Source organism: Polypterus senegalus, chromosome 3 (assembly GCF_016835505.1).
Source record: "Polypterus senegalus isolate Bchr_013 chromosome 3, ASM1683550v1, whole genome shotgun sequence".
In the NCBI taxonomy this organism is placed as follows: Eukaryota; Metazoa; Chordata; class Cladistia; order Polypteriformes; family Polypteridae; genus Polypterus; species Polypterus senegalus.
Window position 1 is genome coordinate 249,284,916 of NC_053156.1, and position 27,135 is coordinate 249,312,050.

The 27,135-nt window shown below is 35.9% G+C and overlaps 1 protein-coding gene across 1 annotated transcript in view; it reads right to left on the reverse strand.

Annotated features, from left to right (window-relative positions):
* Window positions 1–26,822, reverse strand: part of nol10 (nucleolar protein 10) — a 74,673-nt gene extending 47,851 nt beyond the window's left edge. Inside the window, exons 1-10 of the mRNA XM_039748898.1 lie at window positions 26,588–26,822; window positions 22,122–22,167; window positions 21,153–21,251; window positions 20,629–20,706; window positions 13,076–13,113; window positions 10,255–10,391; window positions 8,221–8,286; window positions 5,760–5,820; window positions 5,587–5,672; window positions 5,006–5,084 (exon numbers count right to left, since the gene is read on the reverse strand). Of these exons, the coding sequence (XP_039604832.1) occupies window positions 5,006–5,084; window positions 5,587–5,672; window positions 5,760–5,820; window positions 8,221–8,286; window positions 10,255–10,391; window positions 13,076–13,113; window positions 20,629–20,706; window positions 21,153–21,251; window positions 22,122–22,167; window positions 26,588–26,653 (756 nt within the window). The 5' untranslated portion in view covers window positions 26,654–26,822. The remainder of the gene's footprint in view (window positions 1–5,005; window positions 5,085–5,586; window positions 5,673–5,759; window positions 5,821–8,220; window positions 8,287–10,254; window positions 10,392–13,075; window positions 13,114–20,628; window positions 20,707–21,152; window positions 21,252–22,121; window positions 22,168–26,587) is intronic.
* Between the last annotated feature and the right edge of the window lie 313 nt (window positions 26,823–27,135).

Genomic DNA, 27,135 nt, shown 5'->3' on the forward strand with positions numbered 1-27,135 from the left:
TTTCAGCCTTCCACCACACGGGAAGTTGGAGAATTAGTGAGTGAGTGAGTGAGTGAGTACTTTGCCTTTTATTAATATATATATAGAGAGATATATAGATAGAGATATATATAGATATATATATATATATATATATATATATATATATATATATATATATATATATATATATATATATGTATATGTATATGTTGCTGGGGTGCCAAAATCCATCAAGGAAGAAAAATGAAAACATTATTTGTACAAAATCTTAATTTATTTAATTCAGATTTAATTCAGATTGAGTTGACTTTCGCACTACATTGAGCCAGCGTGCTATTGTGGTTTAGCCTGCGTGCCACAATAAGTCACCCTCCTCGCTCTTACTTTTTTACCGTTCATCTAATGAATACACTGAGTATGGCTTTACCAAAACAATCATTGATCGCGAATAAAGTATCCATTATTCATAAAGCTTCAATTGGTGATCTGTCTTTCTGCAATACCGCATATTTTTTCATACGTCTCAAACCAAGGGGATGCGAGGGTAAAATGAATCGGGAAGCTGATATATATGTATGTGTGTGTATATATATGTATGTATATATTGAAATAGTTTTACTGTGAAATAATGCAAAGTGTATGCGACGTGTTTTGCCCTAATTTTGGAATCATCAGTACATACTCAATACACCCCTCTCGAATCGAACCTCAGACATGGGCTAGAGGCGAAGCCTCTTCCATTAGCCACGGCGTGTGGTTTGTCTATTTGAGAGTATGTAGATCTGGGTATATATATATATATATATATATATATATATATATATATATATATATATATATATATATATATATATATATATATATATATATATATATATATATATATATATACACACACACACACATATATACATATATATATACCCTTAGCAGCAGAGAAGTAGTGTGCTAAAGAAGTTATGAAAAGAAAAGGGAACATTTTAAAAATAACGTTACATGATTGTCAATATACAGTCATTGTTTTCTGAGTGTTATGAGTGTTGCTGTCATCAAGGACTTGATTATCATTTTTCTTTCAATCTGGTTCGTATTTGTAGGATGTGTTGTGTTCAAGTTACATTCCGTGTTTATCAATCGTTGTAAAGATAACAGGTTTCATTCATCGATTCGTTTCTTACTGCATCAATAAACAGCTCGTCTTCCTCTTTATCTGAGACGTGACACACTGCATGCACGGGTTTTTTTTTACACTGTCTTCCTTTAGTGGGACATTGACTTTTTCCACCGTGTGCTTTGTTTCCGCAGTAGTTGCACTTATGAATATGCTTGTATGTGTCACACACTTCATATTTTTGCTGCCTTCTCAATTGTGTAAGTCGGTTTTGTTCAGCACTCTTTGGAACTGTTGCTTTATGTCTGTGCACTGCGCCAGTTCACGTGAGCCGCTCAGTGTACATGCATCGAAGGTTCCCAGCAGAGCTGGTGCCATCTTGTGCGATGTCCACGGCTGTATTTAATGTTAGCTAAGACCCGGCACTTAAAAGTTTCTCTCACAGTTTCGCTGAGTTTGTGCCAAACACCACCCTGACCATCTCATCTTCATCTGCTTAAGCACAGTCCTTCACCCGTGAATATTTAGCGGCAGTTTGCTATTGGATTGCCACTGACGGACGGCCTTATATGGGCAGGCACTAAATTACGTAGGAGGCAGAGTTACGCCATCGAGCAGAAGTCTATTATAGTATATGGATGAAAAAATAGGTTCCAGTTATGACCATTACACGTAGAATTTCGAAATGAAACCTGTCCAACTTTTGTAAGTAAGCTGTAAGGAATGAGCCTGCCAAATTACAGCCTTCTACCTACACGGGAAGTTGGAGAATTAGTGATGAGTGAGTGAGTGAGGGCTTTGCCTTTTATTAGTATGTGTATATATATATGTATATATATATATATATATATATATATATATACATATATACATACATACACATACATACACACACACACAATCACAGTGAACTATCTGCTTAACATCTAATTCAGATCAAAGTAGACCTCGATTTGCCTGGTCATATATCGCTCATGTCACAGTGTTATTTGAAAGACATTTGTGAAAACTATGTCAACAGTAATAACTGATCATTTCAAAAAGCAACAATATCTCAAATCAAAACCACTGATTATTATAGCAATTGTGCAAAGTCAAATGTTCTCTTTGTGAAAGATGGGAAGAACAACACTATTTCTGCTTATATAATACTGAAACCGGTAATGACAAGAAATGTTCTAGTTTCTTGTAGTATCTGGCAAAACTTAGCTGTAAGTTACAAAGGGATTAACACTTGTATAATGGTGTGCACAATGTTATCCTGGGACTGTCACTGGGAGTAATTTAAATGGCACCTAGGTTTTTAGGCAGCAGGTTCATGTATCTTGTATGTGTGAATAAGCCCTTTGTGTGAAGTGAGCATTTCTACATGGTGTCACTGAGTGCAGGATGCACCCTAAGTTCTTCCATAGGAAGTAAAATTCTGTGTCTAGAAGTACATGGAAGGTGTTCAGTAATTTAAGTAAGCAATACACTTAATTTATTCTTAGGTAAAACATGCATGGAAGATGATACATAATTACAGAGCCTTGACCATTTTGCCTAATAATCTCAGCTAGTAAAAGGAAAGGAAATTGCTTATATTTTTAATCAAAACTACTCTATACAGGTGAAGCAAGTAGAATTAAGACTGGAAAGCACTCTTAGTAAACACTGTCCATTCTTATGGGAAGAGAAATCAAGCTCAAGCCATAAAATCCCATTGATGGATAATGACACCAGAGAGAAAGTGACCCAAAACCTTTGACAACCAGACACACTGCAGATATGTACTGGGAGGTCCAGAACTAATTATGCAATTATGGAAAGACAAACACATCGCACCCGATGTTCCCCACCATTTCGGAATGCAGGGCAGGTGCTGCCATCTATCTGCAACAAAAAGATTTTTTTGTGAATTCTCTATTTAATAAACTTAATAAGTTATAGTGTAATGAAAATTGCATAATTAGATCTGGACCACCCTATACTTAACTAGATGACTCTAGAAACTTCATGCTACAGAACACACAGGTAACCATATTTATTAACAAAATACTGCCATGGTGATGATGCTGTATAATGATAGGAATACAGTGGAACCACGGGTCACAACCGTAATTCGCTCAAAAACTCTGGTCGTATCCCAAAGTAATTTCCCCCATAGGATTGTATGTAAATACAATTAATCCGTTCCAGACCGTACGAACTGTGTGCAAATATATTTTTTTTAAAGATTTTTAAGCACAAAAATAGTTAATTATACCATAGAATGCACAGTGTAATAGTAAACTAAATGTAAAAACATTGAATAACAGTGAGAAAACCTTGAACAGAGAAAATTAACACTGCAAGAGTTCACGCTATAGCGCTACGAGCCACTCTCTGTAAACCCTTTTTTTAATGAGTTTTAAGCACAGGGGAAAAAAAATGAACATTTGAAAAATCTGTAATTTATACAAAAACTAACCATAAACAACCAAGAAAACTAACCTTGCATGAATCGAGTTCTGGCATGAAGGAAGTTTGGAGGAACTGGGTGGAGAGGAGATTACAGTTTTGAGGTAAAGTCTGTGAAGATGCGGGTTTGGTGCATGCTCCCATCTCACTTTCGGAAGCCCTTAAACCCATCACCATCGGTAATGTTACCAATGAGCACAACAGTGAGGCACTACAGTGGAGCAATCGGATGGTGCAAAAAATGTCAAGTGCTTTTATTAAAATCAACAAAACAACAATCAAAAACAAAGTCCAAATTAAATAAAGTGCAGTGCTTTCAGAATCCTTCAATAAATAAATTATCCCATAAAAACAGGAGGTTAAAATCCAATAGAAAAAAGTCTTCATTAAATACAACGAGATTAAAACAATGCTGAAAACAGTCTCTTTAAAAACAAGCCCGGTGCATTCTTTAACTGCCTTCTCTCTCTCTCTCTCTCTCGACAGACTGGACACGTGCGAAAATCATCGGCGCATACAAAGGGAAGGGAAATTGGCTTTTTTGTCACCCGAGTGTGTGGTCATGAAGAGATGCAAGTTTTGCGAACTTTTTGGTCGTAACCCGATTTGTACGTGTTCAGAGACGTTCGTGACCCGAGGTTCCACTGTAATCTTTATTTTTGCTCCTCTCAGTTAAGCAAAATGTTCATACTTTTCTCCCTTTCTTTATTTAACAAAGGAACCATCTCTTATTTGTGATAAAAAGAGTAACCTTTTCTTTTGAAACTACCAGCTTTATCAGTATTCAAACAACAAGAACAGAAGTGCAGCTTAATGTTGTAGAATAGTATCAAAGTTCTACTTTTTATACCAAATGCAATATTACCAAGATTAAACCACCATTTAAAGTGTAAAAGCAAAACATCTATTCATTAGTTCTAATTTTTAAAGCTTTTATTGTTCTTTCACACTGTGCATAACTTCAAATTAGGTATTCATTTATTCATTCAAAAAAGCAGCAGAAGCATTCATGGTTTATGAATGACTCAATTATAGCCTTCTTAGTGCTCATTATTAATATTCATCTTTAAAAATAATAAAAACTTAGTTTAAATAAACTTAAAATAAACTGTTCACTAAAACCTTTGTAGTAAATATTTAAATGGCCTTAGTCATTACTGCAAGTGAAGCTGTAAACAGGATTCTAGTTAAAATTGAATCACACATGAATCAAAACTGAAGTACATTACAACCTCTGTTTACTATTTTTTAGGGCTCATTTCAAAAATGTGTCAAATACAGGACAAATATTAAATGTAAGAAAAAAATGCTAAATTAAAAAGCGGTCAAATTAGAGAAATAACAAGAACAGACTTGCAGTTCCTTAGATCTGATCTGTTTAGAGAAGTGTGATCAGCAAAAAATGACATGAAATTACAACTTTCCAGAAAGGACACTACTAACTATGGACAGATAGTAGATTTGAATAAATACCTGCCCAGTGCTTGTTCCAACAGCCATATGCAATGCATCTTTAAACCTCAGTGCAGAGACAGAAGGTAAACCTTCCACCCTAAAATACAAATATTTGAGAATTAGTTTCAGTGTAAAAACGGGTTAAAATATAGTAAGATTTTTTAAATTTATATCCTAAATTATAAAAGTTGCTCCCTGAGATTCTGTGTAACAGTAATACAGCAAACTGCTAAACAATTTCCTCTATTTTAAAACAAAACACTTCCTCTCACACATATAGTGTGCTACAATTTTATTTTGTGAAACTTGTATAACCTAATCATTCACCCAAACTATTTCCAAATTTGTTCTCATTTAAAGTGAGAATATAATTTAAAACAACAGTTATAATTGGTGTGAAATTGATCCATGTATCTGGTTTCAACAAGGAATGTACAGGTTAGACAATGTGGCTTAGTCTAAGACATGTACTGTATGCCAGAGCTCTTACCCTTAAGCACAAACATTACCAAAGGCCAGACTAATGTGCAAATATAAAACAGGATTTAAGTGTAGATGGGTTATACCTCGCTGATTAAACTAATATAGTTAATACCCACTCTGTGTTGTCCGTAACACTGTCTAATGCACAATCAAGTACACCCACTCGATTTCTTGTTCGTGGGTCCCAGCATTCCACTTTTCCCTTAGAAAAGAAAAACAACACACTGAAAAGAAATAATTACAAAAAATAAGTGTATTCAAATTGAAATAATAAACATTAATATAGTACCTCTATCGTCCCATGAGAAAACAGATAATGAACTGGATTGATATCACAAGCACAGCTTTCCCTAGGCAACATAAACACAAAACACATATTTGAATATTTTTATATCATAGTGCATGAACTATTTTTTCTATAAACCACCTTAATTATCTACGGCAACAAAAAATCTCAAAGCAATTAGGGGAATAAAGTGGTTAAAAGAAAGATAAAACAAAAAGAAAATTAAAACTGAGCATATACACTCACTAAGGCACTGTTTCTGAAACATGGTTCTGGAATTACATTAAATGTGTTCCTTTGATGTTGAATCTTTCATGTTTAATCTTTTTTTAAGTAGAGAATTATGTTTTAACTGGATTGTGGATTGGCAAATTAAAATACAGATGTAACCTCAGAAACTCTATGTGCCACATCCAACAGAATGTGGACTCTACCTTTTGACTTTGTAAAGTTCACCATCTCTTATTACTACATAAAACTAAGGAATGTACCATTTTCACCCAAGTCTCTCCTTTCTTTCTACAAAAACATCTGCTTGATTCTAATCAGTCTAGCTTCATGTGCGGCCATTCAACTGAGATAGCTCCGCTGACTGTTGTCAAAATGCTATGGTTCGCTAGAGATTAAACTATATCATTTGTTTTCATTCTTCTTGAGTTATCTTCTGCCTTTGATACTGTAAACCATCAGATCTTGGGAGTCATGAAACGGAGAGGAGTCAAAATCATACCAGCCAAACATGGGAGTATCCATCCAAATAATCAGATTGCGTCTCTGACCTAAGAATGTAATACTCCAATCTTCACCCTATCAAATAAGCAAACCAGCCATCATGGCACAACATCAGAGGCCTTACCTTAGGCACTGATGTCTGAGGTTTGATCCCCGCAAGGGGATACAAAAGTGAATACACCTGACGAGCCCCAATAAGGGCAAAACATATTTTGTGTACTCTTTGTATTATTTGGCAGATACTTTGTAACATAATATATATTTAGCATGACCTGACCTAAAGTCTTGGGATTACATGACAGCAATACAGAGATGTTTATTAACTTTTACTGAAGTCATTACAATTAAAATATGTACTTGCCCATATTAATTTTCAGCATCTTTAAGAAGACTGCAATCACTGTTGTATATATTAGTAACTGCTTTATTTCAATGTTATATTTTATTTAAATAAAATATTTCAAGTTTATATGTTGAAGGTAACATTTTAATGTAAGATCTGTTGATTATGGTTGTAGAAGACACTTTGTTATAATACTGCTCTATAATATATGATGTTAGATACACTGTTTGTAGATCTGATAAATGAGATGGCTATGATAAATAGTTTACATTGAAATCATGCTCCTTAAATCATTTATTGACCACTCATGCCCTTTTAGTTAGAGCATTCTTATCATGAATTATTCCACTACAATTAGGATATAAACCTTTTATATAATTCATGTGATCACTTAAAAATACTTTAAATTTATTGACATTTATAATTATCTTTGAGGAATCAATTAAATAAATTGTCCCAAGAAAAATAACATCCCACACTTACACCCTAACAGAAGTACAAGAAGTGAGGAAAATTAGATTCAAAGCTGTCCTGTGGGCTTATTATGCTGAAAATTACATTTGCACTTGACTGTCTATTGAAACCACAAAAGGCTTTTTTCTTACTTTACCTGCAAAAGTGCATTTTTAACTATAAGGAGAGTTGTATGCAATGAAGCCTGACCATAGTATTCTCTCTATGAAGTTGCCAATGGACAGTTTTGTCATTTTAAATTGTCACTTGCAGTTGATTCAGAGCTGCTGGTATATTTGTGCAAGCAAGAAAAAAAGTTACCCAGACCTGACAAGGAGATGCTCACTTCTCCTTGCATCTCATATTACTTCAGATTACTGCAAGGCCACAATAATCAGTTTGTGATTTTAGCTACAGTTACTAGATGCCATTCTCTTGGACTTCCATGCCAACTTTATGTTGGCTCCTTAAGAAACAAAGTAAGTTGAGCAGCCTTCATTACTAAAGCTACTGGCCAAATGTGCTCAAATATTCAACCTTCGCTCACAATCACTAAGGACATCTTATTTGCTTGTTTGCAAGAAACTACTCTTAGACTCACTCATTTATCTTGCAGCAAGTAAACACCCCCGCCAGTAAAATCAAGTCATGGTAAATGAACAAAGCTTTACAAGTACAATATGTGCACCACTAAGTCATTAAAATTCATAAAATTCATAAAAATCATGCTTAAGATATACAATGTCAACTTTGCCATTCTCTAGAAGAAAAGCATAATACTAGAGTAGACTTATACTGTTACAGCAGTGCACAAGCTAAAAGATAACACTGACAAAGTTACATTTTTAAGTTCAAGTAAACAAAGGCTTATAGGAGACACTGCAGAAGGGTTAAAAAATACAAAGTAAACAATTAAGTACGACACCAGGTACTTACACAGAATCTGTTTGTAAAGAATTCAAAAATCTTCCTTGTTCCAAATTGAGTCTGAACACTTCTGAACTGCAAAAACAATAATGATAATAAACTATACCTCATAACTCACTTTTTATTCTATTGGTCTCCATAGCACAACACCACCATATTAGGGAGAAAAAAATGTCAGAATACAATTCCTTTACAAACATTCATATGATGTGAATGATTACATAATGTCCAGATGTACTGTACAATTATCTTAAAGTGTTTTGTCATTTTACATGACCATCTGAAAACATATAGCTCCCCCTAGAGTTAAACTTGGCAAAATTCAAATAGTATACAATGTCTTAAAGGCTTGCATTAAACATGAGACAAAATATTAATTTACCAGCCATTTTTCTGGTGACAAATTTTACCACTGTCACAGTTGATCACCAAACACTAAGAATTAGGTTTAAGAATATGACACAAACTCAAAGGCTTTTAGTGGCACACATGTCATGACAGAATCTTACAGTGGAAAGATGATATATGTGAACCTAGATTTTTACAATAATTGGTCATAAAATATTATATGATCTTCATCAAAGTCATAATTACAGATAAACATGATATACTTAAGCTAATAACATACAACAAAACACAACTTATAACTTTCATGTCTTTGCTGGACACACCCATCAAAATCGACAGTGTACTGTGAAAAAAATTAAGTGAATTGTTGAATTTAACTGGCTGAACCTCTTTCTGTAGTAATAACCTCTAACAAGTGCTTTCGGCAGCTTCAAATCAAACCTGCACAATATTTTGGGGAAATTTTGGACCATTGCTCAATAGAAAACTGCTTCAACATAGCCTTATTTTGAGAATAAGACATTAATCTGTAAGATCCCATGATTAAGGGTAAAATTAATTCCCATGTTTATGATGGCCAGCTATCCAAGCCCAAGGCAGCAAAGCAGTCTCAATATTTTCTTGTTGGGAATATTTTTACATGCTGGTATACATCACCCTTTTTATGCAATATGTACTACTGCATATTCTTCCTGAACATATAACCTTAGTTTCATCAGTCCACAGACATTTTCCCATTAGTGTTTGGAGTGTTAAAGTGGTCATTATCAAACTTCAGGCATGCATGATTTTTAAAAAGTAGCTTCCTCCTTGGTATCCTGCCACGGACTACAAAAAGATGTTAACCTTTTCCAATGATTTCAACACACATTTTTCTTTTTATAAGCTCGTTTAGCAAGTCTGCATTGTGTTTTTTGAGCCGTTTTGGCTGGGAGAGTGGGCCACACTACTAAATTGTCCCTAGTTGTACACAATTTCTCAAACTGTGGACTGATGAATATCTAAACTGTTTGAAATGACTCTGTTCTTGACCATAGATCTTCTGAGATCTATTTTTTACAAAGCATGCTTTACATCAGTAGATGCTTCTTGTGAATTACAAACTCAAAATGTTTGAGTCTTTTTTAAATAGGTCAAAGTGGTTCTAAAGCATGCCTCTAATATCTTTTCAATGACTGGACTCTACGTTTGCTGACTCTCGTTGGCTTTTGTTCAAGTTCTTTGCCTAAGGATACATTGTAAATGTTTGAATGATGCATTCAATATGTCCAAGAAAAACAGTCATTTGTGTATTATCAATTAAATCAGGTGTATGTACATTATTTTAACTTAGAGAAAGATCAGTCCATATTTTAAGACAAACTTATACATACAGTAAATGTGAATATTTCCAAAGGACTTGCATAATTTCCTTGCTATTATATATGCAATGTATATGCTGGTCTGGACTATTTTTTAAATTCAAACGCTACTGAATTAAAATAACACAAAGAGTGGCAAATGTAAGAGTAAAAACACTCAACTACATCATGTTTACAGAGGTGGCCTCAAACAAACAGTATATGATAATGTGGTTTCTATAACACTGCTAGCTATTCAACATATAATCAACTTAAACATTTTATTTATAAAATTTCATACATAAAGAATAAAATGTTTAGTAATATGATCTGACAGTAATAATTTTCCCCTTACCTTGCACCGACAAAGTATAAATCACATGATGGGTAGTGATATGAAAAATCTCTACCAAACTTTGGAATACGTGTCTTGTAGTAAAAACCATGTTGTGAATGAAATTCAACATAACGATCACAGTGCAAGAAGACAAGCTGTTGAAAATGATCATGGGACATGTTAACTTCACTTCTTAAGATATAAATTACATTCAACATAACGGAAGGCTGTGTGAAAGGTTAATAAATAATAAAGAGTTAATAAACTGTACAAAATAATTCAATGACAAAAGACGCCCCAAAGTAGAATAACATTTTTTAAACAAAAAAAATTACCATTTTTTTCTTTTGTGCTAAAAAAAAAAAGTATATATTGCAACAAAAAAGGCACAACTTAAAACCATTCTTAAATGTATTTTGGTCATTAGATGCATTTGCCATTTTGTAAATGTTTAACAATTTAAATTTTTTGTGATAGTTACAAAACTACACACATATATGTTTTTCGGCCACAACAAGGTTTGGTAGTTTAAGTATAACAAAAGAGAAAAGCTACTAAACACTATTAAAGCTGAAGGTATGTAACTGACACTGTGATTTCAAAATGCGGCATGACATGTGGTGCTGGAGAAAAACACACCGTGCTAGCAAAACGGAGAATTGTTCCAATGTGCAGAGCTTGCAGCATATTCTTTGGAAGGAAGTAGTAACAGGTAAAAATTGGCGTGCGCAATGTTTTTTTTTTATTTGTCCTGGCGGTTAATGGAGACTGATTTTTAATCGAGTGACAGATAATTGAGGTTTTACTATGCTTAAATTATTCCATGAAAAGAAGGCTAGTGTACAAACTAAAATAAGCAAATAAATGCACAGTGGAATTTTTTTTCTTTTTTTGTGAAATTAAGTGCTGTTTCTTCTTAATTATTTCACTTAAGTACTCAAGGCACAAGAAATACAATAAGTCACACACTAAAAAAATAAAATGACTTCCATACACATCAATAAGAGTCAAAAAAGTAGTACAAAATGCTGGTCTTTCTGAAGGAACAGTATTCAAAGTGACATCAACTTAACACAAGCAATGTAATTAAACTGCATTACTATACTAGCAGGTATTCAGAAATGTCCAGATCAATTACTGAAAGGGAAATAAATAAACAACATACATCCACACACACACGCATATATATATATATATATATATATATATATATATATATATATATATATATATATATATATATATACATACACACACACACACATATATATATATACTGTATATACATATACATATATATATATACATACACATATATATCACATATATCAGCAAAAAAAGAAACGTCCCTTTTTCAGGACTGTGTATTTCAACAATAATGTTTTAAAAATCCATATAACTTTACAGATCTTCATTGTGAAGGGTTTAAACAATGTTTTCCATGCATGTTCAATTAACCATAATTAATTAATTAACATGCACCTGTGGAATAGTTGTTAAGACCTTAACAGCTTACAGAAAGTAGGCATTTAAGGTCACAGTTCTAAAAAGCAGGACACTAAAGAGACTTGTCTACTGACTGTGAAAAACACCCAAAGAAAGATGCCCAGGGTCCCTGCTCATCTGTGTGAACGTGCATTAGGCATGATGCAGGGAGGCATGAGGACTGCTGATGTGGCTAGGGCAATAAATTGCCATGTCCGCACTGTGAGACACCTAAGACAGCGCTACAGGGAGACAGGAAGGACAGCTGATCATCCTCGCAGTGGAAGACCACGTTTAACAACACCTGCACAGGATCGGTACATCCGAATATCACACCTGCATGACAGGGACAGGATGGCCACAACAACTGCCCGAGTCACACCAGGAACACACAATCCCTCCATCAGTGCTCAGACTGTCCGCAATAGGCTGAGAGAGGCTGGACTGAGGGCTTGTAGGCCTGTTGTAAGGCAGGTCCTTACCAGACATCACCAGCAACAACGCCGCCTATGGGCACAAACCCACCTTCACTGGACCAGACAGGAGTGGCAAAAAGTGCTCTTCACTGATGAGTCACGGTTTTGTCTCACCAGGGGTTATGGACGGATTCGTGTTTATCATCGAAGGAATGAGCGTTACACCGAGGCCTGTACCCTGGAGCGGGATCGATTTGGATCGATGGCTAGGGCCATTCCCCCCAGAAATGTCCAGAAACTTGCAGGTGCCTTGGTGGAAGAGTGGGGTAACATCTCACAGCAAGAACTGACAAATCTGGTCCAGTCCATGAGGAGGAGATGCACTGCAGTACTTCAAGCACACACCAGATACTGACTGGTACTTTTGATTTTGAGCCTCCCTTCATTCAGGGACACATTGTGAAACATTTTTAGTTTATGTCTTATGGTGTTGACTCTTTTAGTGTTCATACAAATATTTACACATTAAGTTTACTGAAAGTAAAACAGTTGAAAGTCAGAGGGCGTTTCTTTTTTTGAGTATATATATATATATATATATATATATATATATATATATATATATATATATATATATATATATATATATATATATATATATATATATATATACACACATATGTATATTACATATACATACACACACACAAAAGGCAAATGACTACATACTTTGATTGCCATTAGTTGGGAAAATTTGGACCTGAACACTTTAAAGGCATAAACAATGACAATCTTTAGTTAATCAATAAGTTAATAATTTAACAGCAGTTATGTTCTAAATTAAATAAATGGAAACTAAATAAAGGAAAAAACATGGTATGATAACTGAGAAATCAAGTCAGAGAGTAATCCAAAACAGTAATTAACAGAAAACCTACCTTAGAGTAATCATCTGATAATATTTCAAAAGCAACAACTGTAAAGGAAAAATGTTTTAGCAATAATGAGTTTCAATGATATTAAAAAAAATCAATACAAGCTTGCATCTATACAAATATAGGGTGGTCCAGATCTAATTATGCAATTTTCATTACGCTATAACTTAAGTTTATTACATAGAGAATTCACTAAAAATTATTTTTGTTGCTGATAGATGACAGCACCTGCCCTGCATTCCAAAATGGCAGGAAGATGGTTGTCAGTCAAACAGCAGTTCTTTTGTCTTGTATTGTTTTCCTGCATTGCATTAAAAGTTGCATAATTAGATCCGGACCACCCTATATATCTTTTTTATGTAATACCTGTCCCAAACAACTCAGGCCTGCATCTATGTCATGCTGTACAGAAGAGGGCAATGCCACTTTGACCAACAATGTCCATTCAATATTTATAGCGAACCATATCATTTTAATGTAGTAAGGAGGACTTAATTTAATATCACTCCATTAAGAAATAGCTATGCCATGTTCATATGTTCATAGACAATACCTCAACACTTAGCAGTGTTGCTGTATTAGAGTTATTTACCAAGCTCCTAGACTTGAGAGTTCTGATTAATCTCTGGAAATGGATTTTGCATTTCTTAAATGGGAAATACAGCAAGTGCAGACTGGCAGCATTATTTCCTGTTCTTCGTGGTCACCTAAAGATTTTCAGTGTTTTCACTAAAAAAGTTAATTCTATTTGTTAAACACAAACACACGCCAGTATTGTGGCTTGTCATCTGTGTCTCCCTTCAATTTAGTCTGTTTTGTTTCTGATTGCCCTGTTTGTGTCTTTTTATTTACAACGTTATTTCTTTGCTGGTCTATGATCATCAATCTCTTTAAAACATAAGATCGACAGTTGATGAACATTTTAATTTCGATCGTGCAGGCCAGAGTATACCTGCCCTCCACCTTTTTGCCAGGTATACCTGTGTACCTGTGCAGTAAGCCCTGCCTACTGCCCTGAAGAAAGCATCGCAGAAGATGAGGAAAGCATAGGGCATACTCGTGAGGCTTAAAACTAACCTGATGACTTCTAGTGTGATTGATCCCCGCTACGGTTCAGGTTATGGTCATTTCATCCTGACATGCAATGGAATCTATTTATTTTACTGCACTTTGGTTGACTTCTATGGTTTTTAAATGTGCTCTTTAAATAAAATTGACTTTCGACTGGACTACCTTCACCTGAAGTTAACATATCCCAACTACTGTCAAGAAAGCACACCAATGCAATGTATTCCTCAAATTTCTGAAAAAGCCCAGAAGCTTCCATTTATGCATATCAACTTCAACCAGTATATTTGTGAGTCTGCTCTCACTGGCAGCATTAAAGCCTGGCACAGTACTCTCAGCTCAAAAAAGTACATAGGGTGGTACATTCTACACAGAATACTAGTGGTTCACACCCCTCTCAAGTTCAGTACATATAATTAAATAAACTTCTTCATATGCTAATTGTAAACAGTAAGTGAGTTTTCCAGTGAGAAAGGAAGTAATAAAAGTTAAGTCAGGTACATCATGTGCAAGCCAACGGGTATTAGCCAAAGTAAATAGTACATTTAAAGAGGAGGCATTTAATGAGTTATTGTATTCATATTTGCATTTAGAAAGAAAGGGAATGTCGAGGAAACAGTTTCTTAGTGAAAACAGACAGGTGTACAGGAGACAAAAGCACATTTATCAGGCAACTTAAAGAAAGTGAGTAGCAATGGGAAGGAGGTGGATAGTAGTAGCTGTGTGAGTATACGTGTGCTTGATGCTGGCTTCGATGAGGCTGGTTCCCAGGAGTTTTGAGATGCCAGCATATCCAGCACCTTGAGCTCTGGGTAAAAAACTTAAGGAGGAGGTTGCTAGCCAGTACTATAAGAAACAGGCAGATCTTGCCCAGATGTACAGGTTGTACATTAGACTCCCAATGCACACAATATTTTAAATATACATATTTTAACAACATTAGAAATGTGAGTTTAGAGGAGGATCTTAATATCATGGGGGTCTTTAATTACTCAATTAACTGTGGTTGCCTTATAAATAGTTGAGCAATGGAACAGGAATGACTATTTTTTTGAAAAAATGTTTGCTAAAGCAACAGCAAGGGGGCATTTTGTAATAGTCAGGAAAGGATTCAGGGGATAAATGCAATTGAATAAGTAAAATCTAGTAACCTTAAAATAATATGTTTCAAAGTGTTTTGACAGAGTGCATATTTAAAAAGTAAAAATGTTAAATTTAAATAGGGCAAATTTAAAGCAGATGCTACAAAGCCTAATAAAAGTAATAAAATGAGCTAGGAATTTTAGTGTAGACACATTGCTGAGGAAATGTGGGGTAGTTAAACCTTTGTTTTACATATAGCACAGGACAAATTTATGCCAAAATTTAGCAGCAGGAAATTGAAAACTCCAGTACTAACCATAGGTCTGATATTTTAGTAGTAAAGGAATGGTCAAGGAGAAGGTGAAGAAATCGCAAAGGTGAATTTAAATATGCAGAGTTAAATAGTGAATGCTGTGAACTAGCATTTTTCTGAGTTTTACACAAGCGAAAAAGACAATAACCTCCCACTAGTAACAAGAACTACCAAAGAGAGTGATCTGGAAATGGGAAAGGGAGAAGCGTTGCTTAAATGAAATAATCTAAGATCTAACAAACAGCAAGGGCCAGATAATATTAATCCCAGAGTCTTTTAAGAAGATTAGTAAGTACATACAGTATATAAAACCCTTAAAATATATACTTTTTAAATCACTGCACACCGGTGAAATTCCTAAACACTGGAAATCAGCAAATATTAACCCATTATATAAAAATGGTGTAATCTGGCTGATTCAAGTAACTAACATTAATCACTGGTAAATTACTCGAGGCAAATATTAAGGAAAAGGTCAAGCATCACATGTCAACACTAAGTATAATTTCAGATGAAGACTCTGTTTCAGTCATATACCAGAATTTTATGAGGAATTAACAAAAGCATATGATCAGAGAGGTGCTTATGACATTATTTACCTTGATTTTCAGAAAACATTTAATAAAGTACAATATGAAAGGTTAGAAACAAAGCTAAAAGAGATTGGAATTCAGAGGGTTGTGTATAGGTGGGGTACAAAAGTAGCTTAAACACTACAAACAAATGGTTATGGAGACAGGAACCTTTTAGGAATTAGGCATTGTTAAAGGGTGTCCCTAAGAGATAAGTGATAGAGGCATTTTTCATTTTAATATACATAAATACATAAACAAACAATAAACTGGTCAAGGTTGCAGATTATACTAAAAAAGAAACAAGAAAAAATAATGTATAATCAGCTGGAACTGATGTGTATACTTTCAGACGCCATGTAAAATAGTAGCATTTTTACAGAAGCTCTTTTTTTTGGATAAACTTTCTTTTTTAAATGAATTTTTAAAATATACAGTTGCCAGTCATAAAATTAGAATATCATGACAAAGTTGATTTATTTCAGTAAATCCATTTAAAAAGTGAAACTTGTATATTAGATTCATTCATTACACACAGACTGATGTATTTCAAATGTTTATTTCTTTTAATTTTGATGATTATAACTGACAACTAATGAAAGTCCCAAATTCAATATTTCGGAAAATTAGAATATAAATTAAGACCAATGCAAAAAAGGATTTTTAGAAATGTTGGCCAACTGAAAGGTATGAACATGAAAAGTATGAGCATGTACAGCACTCAATATTTAGTTGGGGCTCCTTTGGCCTGGATTACTGCAGCAATGCGGCGTGGCATGGAGTCGATCAGTCTGTGGCACTGCTCAGGTGTTATGAGAGCCCATGTTGCTCTGATAGTGGCCTTCAGCTCTTCTGAATTGTTGGGTCTGGTGTATTGCATCTTCCTCTTCACAATACCCCATAGATTTCCTATGGGGTTAAGGTCAGGCGAGTTTGCTGGCCAATCAAGAACAGGGATACCATGGTCCTTAAACCAGGTACTGGTAGTTTTGGCACTTTGTGCAGGTGCCAGGTCCTGTTGGAAAATGAAATCTGCATCTCCATAAAGTTCGTCAGCAGCAGGAAGCATGAAGTGCTCTAAAACTTCCTGGTAGACGGCTGTGTTGACCTTGGACCTCAGAAAACACAATGGACCAACACCAGCAGATGACATGGCACCCCAAACCATCACTGACTGTGGAAACTTTACACTGGACCTCAAGCAATGTGGATTCTGTGCCTCTCCTCTCTTCCTCCAGACTCTGGGACCTTGATTTCCAAAGGAAATGCAAAATTTACTTTCATCAGAGAACATAACTTTGGACCACACAGCAGCAGTCCAGTCGAGACGCTTCTGACGCTGTCTCTTGTTCAAGAGTGGCTTGACACAAGGAATGCGACAGCTGAAACCCATGTCTTGCATACGTCTGTGCGTGGTGGTTCTTGAAGCACTGACTCCAGCTGCAGTCCACTCTTTGTGAATCTCCCCCACAGTTTTGAATGGGTTTTGTTTCACAATCCTCTCCAGGGTGCGGTTATCCCTATTGCTTGTACACCTTTTTCTACCACATCTTGTCCTTCCTTCGCCTCTCTATTAATGTGCTTGGACACAGAGCTCTGTGAACAGCCAGCCTCTTTAGCAATGACCTTTTGTGTCTTGCCCTCCTTGTGCAAGGTGTCAATGGTCGTCTTTTGGACAACTGTCAAGTCAGCAGTCTTCCCCATGATTGTGTAGCCTACAGAACTAGACTGAGAGACCATTTAAAGGCTTTTGCAGGTGTTTTGAGTTAATTAGCTGATTAGAGTGTGGCACCAGGTGTCTTCAATATTGAACCTTTTCACAATATTCTAATTTTCCGAGATACTGAGTTTGGGACTTTCATTAGTTGTGTCAGTTATAATCATCAAAATTAAAAGAAATAAACATTTGAAATACATCAGTCTGTGTTCAATGAATGAATCTAATATACAAGTTTCACTTTTTGAATGGAATTACTGAAATAAATCAACTTTGTCATGATATTCTAATTTTATGAACGGCACCTGTATTTTTAAGTTGAATTGAGGATATGCCAGTGTCACCATGGGCCCGAGCTTCAGCCAGTCTCACTTTTCGGAATAGCTGTGATCTTGAGAAATTCACAGGGTGAGCATAGTGGATCTAAGGGTACCTTGTGTCTACAACATCTGTGTATAACTCTGATGAACATAAACTGAGATATACTAGATATTCCCATAATCAGCTGATAGCATTGTGATCATTACCATTAAAGGATCTATTTCTTTACCTTACCGGAAGAGCAGTTCATCCCAGGATGGAAAAGGTGAAGATCGAGAGTGTGGATAAAAATAAGTTGGAACAGATTTAAAACTGGCTAACCTCCTTGTAACGAAGAATGTTCAATTGCTTTTTAAGCTGAAAGAACTGTCACATCTAATAGCAAGTTAAAGTGAGTTCAGGTACTGTGGCATTTTTGTTACAGTGACAAACCGGCATAAACTTATTTCAGATGCCAATTATGGCTGGACGTGCTTCATCTAATATGATCAAGCACAGTGGAAAAAGCAGGAAAGGGTCTGGAGACTTATGTGGAAGAGAAATATAAGATGTGAGCACATTACAATTAAAGCCGATACATGAGATCTAGACTTTGAAATGCTGACTGAATTCACCTACAATACTGCCTAGAAGAGGGATGCAATATCCTGTTGATGTTTATTTTTAAAATCAGCAACTGAAATGATTCACTCTTATATCAAAACTCTAATGGTGAATCATTCTGCACAAACTTCTAATAGCATGTTCTTTGGACAAAATAATCTGGACCCACTGTATTCAAATGTACATTGTGGTCCTCGGCCGGGACGCCCAGGAGAACCGGAGGAGGGCTTCTGCCTCCTCCAGACCGTGAGGGGGCGTCCGTCCTGGTTATGTTGGGAGCCTCAGGTAAAGGGCTTGGAAGCCCAACCCTGTAGGGACCCGTGGCCACCGCCAGGCAGCGCCCCAGTGCCTGAATATCCCGGGAGCCCAGCACTTCCGCCACACCAGGAAGTGCTGGGGAAGACGACCGGGGACACCCGGACGGCTTCCGGGTGCAGCCGGCACTTCCGCCACACTGGGGCGTGGCTACAGAGGAATGCCGGGAAGCAGCTGGAGCCCATCCGGTTCCTATTTAGGGCGCCTCCCTCCAGTCATCGGCAGAAGTCGGGTGGAAGAGGACGGAGCTGGAGGGAGGACTAGAGGCGGCCAGGAGAAAGGCAGTGGAACTGTGTGGCCTGGACATTGGGGAATCTGTGCTGGAGGCACTGGGGTTTCAATGAGTGCACAAACATTGTAAATATTGTAAATAAATGGGTGTGTTGGGTGAGAAACCGTTGTCCGTCTGTCTGTGTCCGGGCCAGCGTCCACAACATCTAGAAAGGTCTGACCATCTTACTGCCATCTATACACTTGTTATTGACAGCAGCAGTTCTCCACTATCAAGCCAGAAGTTATTGTGTGTGTTTGGGGGTTTGTTTTTACTTTATATATATATTTTTTCCCTCTCACAAACTTCTGCAAAGATCTGTACAGAATTGTGGTAGAAGGAATTTAATGGACAGTAAGTCAATATAAGGTATTACTTGTAGGAAGTAAAATGTTAGAATTTAATATACAGTGGGAGGTTTGCTCTGAGAGACAGTGTACACAGCCAGGGGACATCAACCGGACCAGGCAACCGGACCAAAAGTCGGCTGTGGCTGCAGGTAGGGTGACTCTCCTGTTGCACAGCCTGTATGGGAGAAGCAGGGGAGCCGACAACTAAAAGAAGGTGGCACTGGGCTTAAAAAAAAAAAGGAGAGCTTCCAGCCTGCTGTTTTTAATCTCATTTTAAGGGATTTATTTATTTTGGATTTTTAACCTCCACTTTTATCACCCTGTTTCTATAGATAATTTATTTATTAATCTTTGAGCACTGCACTATGGATACTGTTTTGGTTTTGTGTTTAATAAAAGCACTTGTACACTTTTTACACAATCCCCTTGCCCCCAGTGTGATTTGTCCTCATTGCACAGCTCATCTGGTTACATTACCAATGGTGTTGGGATTGAGAGGTAGGAGCATGGAGCCGAACCTGCATCGTCTCAGTATTTCACAATGGCTAATGCAGCATTTAATCTATAGTGTGGTATTCACTCTGTTGTTGGTACTGTACTACTGTAATTAGCCTCTGGGATACATGCAGATTAAGAATTTCATTGCACTATATACACATTAAAATGAATTCAACATAAAAGTATTGTGTAACTAAAAGAATTAGATCAGTGTTGCATTCATATTGTTTTGCTATTCAAGGTATATAAACTTACTGTGAAATGTCTTTTTGCGAAGTAAATTTGTTTGTTAATCAAGTTCTAGTTATAAGTAAACAATATGTAAGTTGGAACAATTTACTTAAAAAATTACAACTTTCAAAACCAAAGTATTCCAAACTGAATTCCATAGGCCTACATTGTTACAAAAATGACAAAACTACATTTAAATAACAATATAGATTACCTTCTGAATCAAGACATCGTTCAAACTTCAAAGATAACTGGCATGTATCATAACAACGAACTCGAGGTTTATATGTACCTAACAAAACAAAAAAAAAAGAATATTTTAGTTCTTTATAGTAATGAGTGATACAAATACAATAGCATCTTAAAATATAGGGTGGTCCTGATCTAATTATGCAATTTTCATTACGCTATAACAACGTGCAATGCAGGATGTTGGGGGAATTTGGACTGCCTGCAGTGCATAGGAACATGATGTCCCAAATCAACTAAATGCTTGACCGGACTGGTAGCGCCAATCACCCGAAAAATTGTATTGTTTTCCTGCATTGCATTAAGAGTTGCATAATTAGATCTGGACCACGCTGTATACATGTACAGTTGAAAATACATCATTTAGAGAAAACTTGTTTTTAATATACTGATGAACACAGTGTTTTATTAACACCAATATATTCCTGATTTCAAGGTATCATGTAATTAGTATTCTAAAAAACTGTAGATTACTTCAACACTACTCACCGGCTGCCAAGATATACTGTCCATCCCTTGATACTTTTATGGATGTGCTGACAGTGGGCATGCTAAAATCTTGGATAAGTTCGATTCTCCTTTGAATACCTACAAAATGATAAAATGTAAATAATGTGTAACAGCAATATATTTACAAGTATTTTTCTTTATCTCAACAGTTCAAAATGTAATTAAGAAAGTAATTTATAAACAGTACTACTATCTGCTTATTTTATTTAAAACTATAATACTGTACTGCCATTCCACAATGAAAGGCTAAAGGTAAAAATAAAAATTAGATCAAAATATTAAAATGCATAGAAATAACAAATTCCACTTAACATATAAAATATGACAATTTGCAGAAATCATTCAGTACAGTAGCAGCTGAACTAGCAAACCAAGTACTTGGATATTTTATGAGAAGTAAACATCATGTGTTAACTAGAGAAATTGTCTTTGAAAAATCACTTGCCAGCCAATCCTTCTGCCAAAACAGCAGACTGTAAAAAAACACCCGTTACATTTTTAGCAAATGTGAAATGTCCTGTAAAAAAAATTCTTTAACTCAAAATTACTGGAAATATTGATCCCTGTTAAGCAGAGAAACTGAACAAACTAAAATTACGTTTCTTGTTTAGGATCCACTGTGACTTACTGTGAAAGTACTAATGTGAAAGTACTAAGCAATGCATAAATATGAAATGATGCTAGCTTAAAACAAACAATTGTAAAATGACTAAATTAAAACCAATTACATATACCTAAACATTCCAGAAACCTATAGTAGTGTTTCATGCTGTTCAGCCTTGAGTATCATGAAGCCATCCCAAAAAAACATCATTTACCATGAAATTACAGTTTAATTAATTACATATTAGATAGATAGATAGATAGATAGATAGATAGATAGATACTATGCAACAACTACAGTAAGTACATGGAATTAAACGTCTTATATTTTCAAAAACATCTTACCAACATCTTTCTTTAGTAATGCTCTTTTCTTTCTGTCTGAAAGCCACTGAAAGCAAAACAGAAATAATTGTACTAATTTTAGCTGCAATGCATAAAGAGAAAAATTTACTGATAAAAATTAGAGATTGATATAATTAAACTTAAAACCTAAAGTTTGCTTGAACGAAATTATTTCATATTCAATTTTGTAAAGCATGGAACATACTGTATCATTTTTATTTAACTTCAAAAAGACCACATAGTGCATAAGGTATAGAAAAAAAGATTACTCACAATATTAACTTACTGTTCCTGTAATTTGTGCATCATGTTTTTTAAAAAAGGTAGACTACAGTGCAATAAGACTACTACAATACCATCTACAGGAGGACTCTGAACACTTTGTTTAATGTATGATGTGACTAGACTTCTTAGATTTCACTAAACATTCCATGGATCAGGTTAAGACATCTTAGCCTCAACAAAAGAAGAATTTCCCAGAATTCTCCAGTTCAGATCTTCAAAGACATCTCAGAATAACTTGTTACACCAAGCATGAATATAAGCAAGTGTTCTAATACTCTCTTTTGACAAATATGTTGCAATAGACAGTTATTTTAATAATAATATTAACCAATGCTCCACATAAGCTACTAACCCATTCGGTAAGTAAAATTCAGACAGGAAAAAAACAGCATCAAGAGGTGCACTTAATTGCCAATATACAATACTGCAAAGATGTACTAATGGGTATTTGTTATTAACAGCAATAGAGCATATTTTTTGTTAAGTGTATCAATTTACATCTGTCCTTTAATGAAATCATTTAATCAACACATATGTACAAATTGCAAATACAGAGTGTTACAGTTTTGCTTATTTCCTCCAAAATTAACTACTTCATTTGTATAATCTTACCACTGCTGCCTTGCAAGGTCATGGAGATCTGTGTCTTAATCTCAGCCTTGTATCTTTAAATATTGAGTATACAGCAAGTGTTAACCTCATACATGTTAAACATATGTTGTTTTTGTCCATGCACCGGGGACTGGAAGGAACAAAATTTCTTCATGTGGATGAATTACAATAAAAGTTGAATTACTCCATTTTTTTCCACACATACCAAATACACGCAGGTTAGGTTGACCTGGCCTGAAATTATAGCAAGTGCCCTGAAATGGACGATCACTCTGTTCAGTATTGCTGCCTTTACTGTCTCTATGCTACTGAGGTTCTGGCCCCCTGCAACTTTGAATTGGATTAAGCAGGTTAAGGAATGAATAGCAATATACTGTGGTGTGAAAAACTATTTGCCCCCTTCCTGATTTCTTATTCTTTTGCATGTTTGTCACACAAAATGTTTCTGATCATCAAACACATTTAACCATTAGTCAAATATAACACAAGTAAACACAAAATGCAGTTTTTAAATGATGGTTTTTATTATTTAGGGAGAAAAAAATCCAAACCTACATGGCCCTGTGTGAAAAGTAATTGCCCCTTGTTAAAAATAACCTAACTGTGGTGTATCACACCTGAGTTCAATTTCCGTAGCCACCCCCAGTCCTGATTACTGCCACACCTGTTTCAATCAAGAAATCACTTAAATAGGAGCTGCCTGACACAGAGAAGTAGACCAAAAGCACCTCAAAAGCTAGACATCATGCCAAGATCCAAAGAAATTCAGGAACAAATGAGAACAGAAGTAATTGAGATCTATCAGTCTGGTAAAGGTTATAAAGCCATTTCTAAAGCTTTGGGACTCCAGCGAACCACAGTGAGAGCCATTATCCACAAATGGCAAAAACATGGAACAGTGATGAACCTTCCCAGGAGTGGCCGGCCGACCAAAATTACCCCAAGAGCGCAGAGGCGACTCATCCGAGAGGTCACAAAGACCCCAGGACAACATCTAAAGAACTGCAGGCCTCACTTGCCTCAATTAAGGTCAGTGTTCACCACTCCACCACAAGAAAGAGACTGGGCAAAAACGGCCTGCATGGCAGATTTTCAAGACACAAACCACTGTTAAGCAAAAGAACATTAGGGCTCGTCTCAATTTTGCTAAGAAACATCTCAATGATTGCCAAGACTTTGGGAAAATACCTTGTGGACTGATGAGACAAAAGTTGAACTTTTGGAAGGCAAATGTCCCGTTACATCTGGCGTAAAAGGAACACAGCATTTCAGAAAAAGAACATCATACCAACAGTAAAATATGGTGGTGGTAGTGTGATGGTCTAGGGTTGTTTTGCTGCTTCAGGACCTGGAAGGCTTGCTGTGATAGATGGAACCATGAATTCTACTGTCTACCAAAAATCCTGAAGGAGAATGTCCGCCATCTGTTCGTCAACTCAAGCTGAAGCGATCTTGGGTGCTGCAACAGGACAATGACCCAAAACACACCAGCAAATCCACCTCTGAATGGCTGAAGAAAAACAAAATGAAGACTTTGGAGTGGCCTAGTCAAAGTCCTGACCTGAATCCAATTGAGATGCTATGGCATGACCTTAAAGGCGGTTCATGCTAGAAAACCCTCAAATAAAGCTGAATTACAACAATTCTGCAAAGATGAGTGGGCCAAAATTCCTCCAGAGTGCTGTAAAAGACTCATTGCAAGTTATCGCAAGCGCCTGATTGCAGTTATTGCTGCTAAGGGTGGCCCAACCAGTTATTAGGTTCAGGGGCAATTACTTTTTCACACAGGGCCATGTAGGTTTGGATTTTTTCTCCTAAATAATAAAACTATCATTTAAAAAATGCATTTTTTGTTTACTTGTGTTATATTTGACTAATGGTTAAATGTGTTTGATGATCAGAAACATTTTGTGTGACAAACATGCAAAAGAATAAGAAATCAGGAAGGGGGCAAATAGTTTTTCACACCACTGTACATCCACCCATCTTTCCATCTATTTACAGAACCCCTTTAAATCAGGTTTCAGGGTGACAAGGAGCCTGAACTCATCTTGGGCAAGACACAGGAGTTAGTCCTGGAAGGACAGGTACTTGGTTACTTTTGTAAAGGGGTGCCAAGCTGACAAGGGGTTGGGGCAGTGAGAGAACATCAGAAATGGCACAGAACAGAGAAATGTCTTTGGTAACGCTCTGGAATAGAAGTGAGAGCACCACATTGGTAGAGACAGCTGGAAATGGTAAAGAGGGATAGCAAGAGACATTAGGGGCCATAAGTCCTGTTCATGCTAGCAAGAGGCTCATGGGTTAAGGTAAATCAGGGATAACTACAAGACCTACTACACTGGTGTTCCTGTAGCAAAAACTGAGCTACCACTGTCCACAGTGGTGATCTGTCAGTACTTCACAAGAGTTTTTAAAAGCCAATTTGACTTAGAGCACACATTAGCCTATTGCCTAAAGCACAGCACTTTTGTGGATTGTAGAGGGAACATAACAGTATCCAACATGCATGTATATATGCATAGCCCTAACGTCTCTTTGACAGTCTGAGGGATGAACCCAGTTTGTTAATTTTGACACAAATCGTCCTGCCAAAGCAACATGGAACCAAAATAGAAAACAAAAACAATACTCATAATTAAAGAGAAGACAAGCATATCTACAAACTGTACACAGAAAGAAACATTTTCAGCCCCAAGTTTAAAGGTGGTATTGTAGAGATCAGCATTGCTGCCTAATTTCCAAGAGAAAAAACTCAAGCCACAAAGCTCCCACATTATACTCGTGTTTTTCTCAGGTTACTGGGAAGGATGTGTGCTCCAAACAATCATGGTCGCCTGCAGGGTTACTCAGATTGGCCCCGAGTCTAGGGCACTCTGAACTGGCATGTGCACGGTCAGTAAATTGATGAAGTTATTTACATTTACTTGTCTGACTTACGCCTTTATCCAAGGCGATTAACAACATTTGTGAAACAATTCCTTACATTCCTTTTGTTTCTCCGATTGATGCACGGACAGATGTGACTTGCGCACGGCTACAAACTATCAGTAGCAGGATCAGAACCCAGAACTACACGGTCTGAGTTCCAAACCTTAAAAACTACGCCACACTATTTCAGCAATATATTTCAGAATCTACACTGTAGTAAAATAAAACCGTTTAATTGTACGATTAGAAATCAATGTTAAGGTACACATTCTCATGTTTATGCGAAAGTTATAAAATGTACAAAAGTAAAACTGGGGTATATTTGGATCATCTGCAAAGCTTTTGAAAGACTGGGTGTTAAGGTACAAACTGATCTGAAAAGGTTCCATGTAAAAGAAGTTAACCATGTACTTAACGTTGTCTAATTAATCGGTAGTATCCCGATTGCTTCTTGTGTACAAAATGGGCTTGGAATAAGAACAATGCGACTAACAGATAGGTGTGATTCTAACTTGAAAGTTAAAGTTTATAACCAAGAACTGCATTCTCTTATAGTATGAATTTCCTGAAAATATACGTGGTTTCGCTTACACAAATATAAAATGAAACATTTAAAAACAACATAACCGCGTACTTACCTCTGGCAATGATTTTCCACAACTGAGATTGTAAATCTTTACATCGTTTACACTTGACACTTGCATTTTAAAGGTTTTTTACTCAATCCTTATTCTCATAATTGTGTTTAAACATAGATATATGAATAAATATATGAAATTATCAGTTGCTCTAAAAACAGCTCTCTCACTAACACACACATGTGTTACTTAACATAAACAGCACACATGCTTTCGCCCGACACTACCGGTCCGTCCATAAAAGGGTCCGTGAGGAAAAGAGACGTACTACAACTGTGGAGTTCCACACTGTAAATGCAAGTGATTGCTAAGTACACTATTACATAGATAGATGTTTATTTGACCCCAGGGGCATATTTAGCTTTTAGTAAGCTTGATAGATAGATAGATAGATAGATAGGTAGATAGATAGATAGATAGATAGATAGATAGATAGATAGATAGATAGATAGATAGATAGATAGATAGATAGATAGATAGATAATTTATTTCTATAGAACCTTTTCATATAAGTAATTTTGCTCAAAGTGCTTTAAAACATGTCAAAG